The 5,619-nt window shown below is 37.3% G+C and overlaps 1 protein-coding gene across 1 annotated transcript; it reads right to left on the reverse strand.

The window, feature by feature from the left end:
- Positions 1 to 698: 698 nt before the first annotated feature.
- On the reverse strand, positions 699 to 2,254 carry mrpl33 (mitochondrial ribosomal protein L33). The gene is made up of 4 exons (XM_030786799.1): positions 2,189 to 2,254; positions 1,687 to 1,705; positions 1,183 to 1,289; positions 699 to 982 (listed from the first exon to the last, which is right to left on the reverse strand). The coding sequence occupies exons 1-4, from the start codon at positions 2,208 to 2,210 to the stop codon at positions 933 to 935; spliced, it is 198 nt and encodes a 65-aa protein (XP_030642659.1). The 5' UTR covers positions 2,211 to 2,254; the 3' UTR covers positions 699 to 932.
- Positions 2,255 to 5,619: the final 3,365 nt, after the last annotated feature.

Genomic DNA, 5,619 nt, shown 5'->3' on the forward strand with positions numbered 1-5,619 from the left:
CACAAGACTCACTTCTGTTGTTGTTTAGAATTGTTTTTACGTGCAGAACAAAACAAGAGAGCTTGCAGATGTGAGGTAATATTAAAATTTATAAAAGGATATTTGTAAGGATAATTCATTTAAATAACATGAGCGAGTAGTTATTTCTCTACATTTTAAACAGGGAACTTCTGTTTTATTTTAGAATTCAGAATAAAGTATGACATTTTCACTCGTTTTAATGTTTTATACAGAAGAATATAAGTTACTGTGGTAATCCGGGGTAAAGGCAGTAGTAAGAAATTTACTGCTTCCAATTTCCTTATAAACTGGATGGGAATACTCTTTAGGCTAGAATTAGGCATCATTTTTATTTATATTTTTATTATCCTAACACAAACAGCTCTCAGTGCTGAGGGTGAAATATCTTCTCTTGCCACAGTTCCGTGTTTAAGGCAGGGCTTTCTCTGCCATGAAATCTACTGAAGGATAATAACACATAAAGGTGAAACTCTAGTGACTCAAGAAACACCCTTTTGGTCAACAGAATAGCCTTATTTTTTTTATAATGTGTCTAACATAGATAGAGCTGATCTTAAACAACAACAACAACAACAAAAAAAAAACCCTGACACTTCAGACTTTGCTATTTCGTATAGATAATCATCCGGAATTGATAATAAATGCCTGGATGGGGATAAGACCCCCCCCCCCCCCCCCCCCCCCAAATCTCAGAAGTCTCAATGCATCTGGGTCCTTCGGTAGTTGGTTTGCATTATGGTCCTTTGTTCTTTTGTTTCCATTTGTTGGCAGAGTCAGCATGCAGCGTCTCCAAATTTATCCACTGTGGGTGATAGTCAGACTATGGCAATGAGGCTCTCACCCTTTTTCTGTAGATCAAATGTCTGACTTTGACCTTGGTGTCCACATCAGTTCCAAATCCTGATCCATTTTCAAAGAGAACGAATCTTCTTCTTCTCAAAAAAGAGTACATGCTTGTTCACTTCAAAAACATTAAAAACACATAAAAGTTTAATTAGTGAACATACAAAACTTCATTGATGTTATCCCTTCAAATTTTTCTGAGACTCTTTTACTGCACAGCTGAATCAAACACAAATCTGACAACTGTTGACAGCTTGAAAAAGAGATCTGTCGGATGGCTTAATGTTGTTAACACTAAGAATGTTCTTAACTCCTCACCAAATGGGTCGTGTTTGCGCAGAACCATTTTTTCACGCAGACGCCCTCTCTTTGTGTTGAAGCAGTAGCCTGTCCCAGCAGCACTCACCATTTGAACAAGGACTGTCCTGAAACAGAGAACAATTCCCAATGTGTGTGCTGGTAGAATATTACTATAGTATCCCATGACCTCTCTTCTCTTCTGTGTATTTTAATTAGTCTTACATGAAGCTGCAGTGTCACAGAAGTCTAAGGCAGAATAACTTACGCGAGTTGAGGGAGGCCAGAGGGGATGTAGTTTTAGATGACCTTTGATAATTTGATTTACAGATACAGTCCACAAAAGGGAATTTTCCAAATGCAAGATACCAGAGGAACAAGTGTAGCTTATAATATGGTGAATTTTACGTATACATCCCTTTTACACTCAAAAATGATTAGCCAAGGCAGGACAGAAACGGTCTAGAAAGATATGCTATTTATTGGACATAAAATATGACTGTTGAAAGGCATGGAACTACTTACTTCGATTTGTTTTTCGCGACTGACATGCAAAGGGAGACAGAAACAGAGATTGTTGTTAGTGATATTATTATTATAGTAGTAGTTTTAACTCTTCACTGTTTAACACAGGTGAGACATATATTTCTTGTAGGGCTGTCAAAGTTAACAGTGAAGCTGTGACTGTAAGGCTAGCTACTTGGCTAACGATACGTAGCTTCATGAGATCTGCGATACACAGTACCACATATTTAACAGCTAGAACACACCACATAGATTGTATTTGACCAAGAACACCTCTCCAGTTATTTATTACAAAGTCGCGGACGAATAATTTCTGCTTCATTTTCAACGCAACGTTGACTGCAAGACCTAGCTTAATAGCCACCAACCAGCTAACACTAGTCTTACATATACGAAGTACCGTATATGTGTTGTCGACTGGCTGATTAAAACTCAGGTGAATGGGATCAGCGATCATAAAATGATGACTGGTCTGCAAATCGCAACTTAAAAACGAACTTACGATTAACAGCAGTTAAGAACATTCTCGGTGGATTCAGATGAGATTGCTTAGAAAAGTCACATTGAGCTGCTGGGAGATAGTCGTTTCCGGCTCTTGCATGTTGTGTTTCCGGGTTATCTCAACTGGGAAACCTTTCCCATTGAATTCAAAGAAAAATAAAAGAGAAATAAATGTCAAATATTATAAAATACAACTGTTTCACATTTATGCCTCCTTTTTGTTTTATTTTATTTTGCCTTATTTTATTTTATTTTATTTTATTTTGCTTTCATAAATGTGCTGAACATAGATATAGAAGAGGGCCTGGCTAAGTCAAAATAATGACAATCTGTGGCAAATTATCTGTTTTCATTAACTTTGAAAATTAACTTTAATGCAACACAGTTAACATACTGTTTATGGAAAAGCAGTTTCTCTTTAGTTTTCTTTCTTTCTTTTTTGGAGGAGAATGAAACTGCATATATTTTATCACTTGTGTGAAGCACCAGGAAAGTATGTCTTGACCTATAAGTCCTATTAGTTTTTGAATGTGTATAAGATTTATATTCAAACACACTGAACAGATTCTATGTTGATCAGAGTCAGTCTGAGTGACAGTGCTTTACAGCAGATACACTTGCAGACAGAAGGTCCACTTAAATGAAATAAGTCAAATGTTTAAATTGTGTCAAGTCACACTTGATATATGTCTTTAGATTTAGATTCTTAACTGTAATAAATGTCCTATTTTCATGGTTTTTCATGTCTTAGAAATGCATCGCTTTCTTTGTCCCCAAAACTATTTTAAAGCACATAGTAAACATTAAACTACATTGTAGTTTAATGTTTACTATGTACGCATATATGTATGTATGTATGCACATACGTATGTATTAACTTGCTTTGTTTTGTTTCGTTCTTAATATTTTATATATACACTGTATTTCCCCAAATGTCTCAGCTGAGACTAAATGTAAATGAGTCTAGATGTACACCGTCATGGACAAATTGTGCTAGACAGAAATATTAAGGATGAGAACTGATTAAATCAAACAAACAAAAAAAAATCACATAAAATTGAAAATGGGGAGGTAGAGGAGGGGAAGTGATACTGCCAAAAGGAAGACAGTCACTGGGCATGAAGGAAATGAGCTTGTTGGAAGCACCACGTTGCAGCCAGCTGGCAGGAAGTGTGTGAAATAGCCTGCGTCACTGGAGCCAATTCTGTGGGGATGGCTGAAAAGGGCGGTAGCATATTCAGATTGCTAAATGAGTCCATCCTCTTGGACTGTGAGGTTTGGTCAGCCTGTTTACTGTCACTGACTGCAACTCTACGTCACTGGCTCCTAATACACTGGAAATAAATGTGCTAAAAAAAGGGAGAAATTTGCTGACAAATGAAGAAAAAGAGAAAGCTTGCGAAATCTTTTTTTATGTCAATAATTCTGTTGATTATGTCAATTATTCCATTACTGTACAAACTGGATGCATTCTGCACATTTTTTTTAAGCATTTGACTAATATTTCCACTGTTTTCCTATTTCTGTCTCATTTATGTAACAAAATCAAACTGTCTTTCAGAAGATCCCTTTTTTCAGTGTAGAGGGTTCAGACTTCTGTTCTGATATCTGTTTCAACATCTGTTTTCCAAGTAAGACACTAAATAAATAAATAAATAAATAAATAAGAATATCCCCTTCCACCCATTACACACATATACAAACACCCATAGGTGCACAAACGCACACAAACACACAGACATGCGCACACACAGGTAGAGGAGGTAGAGGGAGCCTTGTGGTCTAGAATGGAATTTAAATGATTTGTTTGTGAGTGACAACTAAATATATCACATTGCACAAATTAATGCTAATGTAATATTGACCCAACCATTAGTTAATAAAACCAATATTATATTATTTATTCTCTTTTTCATGTCACATAAAAAACCCTCTCTCTCTCTCTCTCTCTCTCTCTCTCGCGCTCTCTCTCTCTCTGTCTCTCTCTCACTCTCTTTCTCTCTGTCACATACCTACACACCCACACACAAATACATATATTTCAGAAGTTCAAGTCTAATTATTTTTTATATGAGTAATGAACTGCACACAACGGTGATCATTTTAATGATCATTTGAAAATAACAGAAAATGACTGAAGCTATGAATCTATGCTATAATTTAACGATTCAGCTGTTTTGTGGAGGGTGGAAATGATTTTGAGGAAACACTGTTGGAATCTGCAGGTGTTCTTAAATAGGGGCACACATTCAGCCCTTGAAGCCTCTCTTTCACAGGGCACACATTCATCCTATTGAAGCCCTTCTCATGCCAGTGAGGAGACTGTGATGTGTGTCACGTTGCCATGGTGATGGCAATTCAGAGACCTGGGTGATATTGTACCCTTTTACTCAGCCCTCCGTATGCAACAGGTCACTGAATCAGAGCAAAGGCAGAGGGAGAGAGAGAGAGAAGAAAATTGGTTTCCTAAGGCAGATTTAAAGAGACAGAGAACTGTTAGCTATTGTTTAAGAATATTTCCATAAAGATACATTGGACAGCAGTTCCCTTTTTGGTGTGTATATTATATAGTATTATATAGTATAACATTTTGTCCATTGATAGACTTGAAATTGTACCAAACACTGAATCATTGTGACTTTCACTGATGAATGAAGAGAAAGCTTTTCAGAATTCATTAAAAATAAGATAAATTATTTTCGTTCAGGAGTTCTTTTTGTTTTCGCCAAAAATGCAGAAGATCAGGGGTGAAGCTGACATTTCTTAAAACTGAGAAAAATCTTCTTTGTCCTGTTTGTCTTTACTCTCATATCGTCTTTACTTCTAATCAATATCCTGAAAGCTCTCATCTTGAAAACTTGAACACACTGAGTCTTGGCTGATGGCTGTGATATGGTGACATTGTGGTTTGTGTAAATTTGTCTTCATCAGATGCAAATAAAAGACTGACGTAGCTGCCTCCCCATCTGTCCTGCACTTTTAAAACCCTCTCTTTTCCATGACGCAAGACCTTAGTGGGAGTGGACAGTCTCCTGCTCCCAGAAAGAGGCGATAGTGGGCCACTGACATCTGCCATGTGGAAAGAAGAAAGAACAAGGTACAGGCGGGTAAGGCAGAGTGGTATCGGAAAGAGAGAGAGAGAGAGAGAGAGAGAGAGATTAGTCCATGCCTGCTGTCCAGCAAATTAGTCCATGCCTGCTGTGGTTCTCTTACACCAAAAACTTTTACTGAGAGAGGAGACCCTGTATTCTCCATCAAATAGCAGAAAAAAATGTTAATAATTAGTCTGCCATTTTCCTGCCTCAACAACCCGCTCCCCTGGGCTCCAAATCCAATATTTTCTCTCTTCCCCTCTCCTTCTCTCTCTCTCTCTCTCTCTCTCTCTCACACACACACACACACACATACACACAAACACTATTTCTCCCAATT

This window comes from Chanos chanos, chromosome 10, assembly GCF_902362185.1.
Source record: "Chanos chanos chromosome 10, fChaCha1.1, whole genome shotgun sequence".
Taxonomy (NCBI): domain Eukaryota; kingdom Metazoa; phylum Chordata; class Actinopteri; order Gonorynchiformes; family Chanidae; genus Chanos; species Chanos chanos.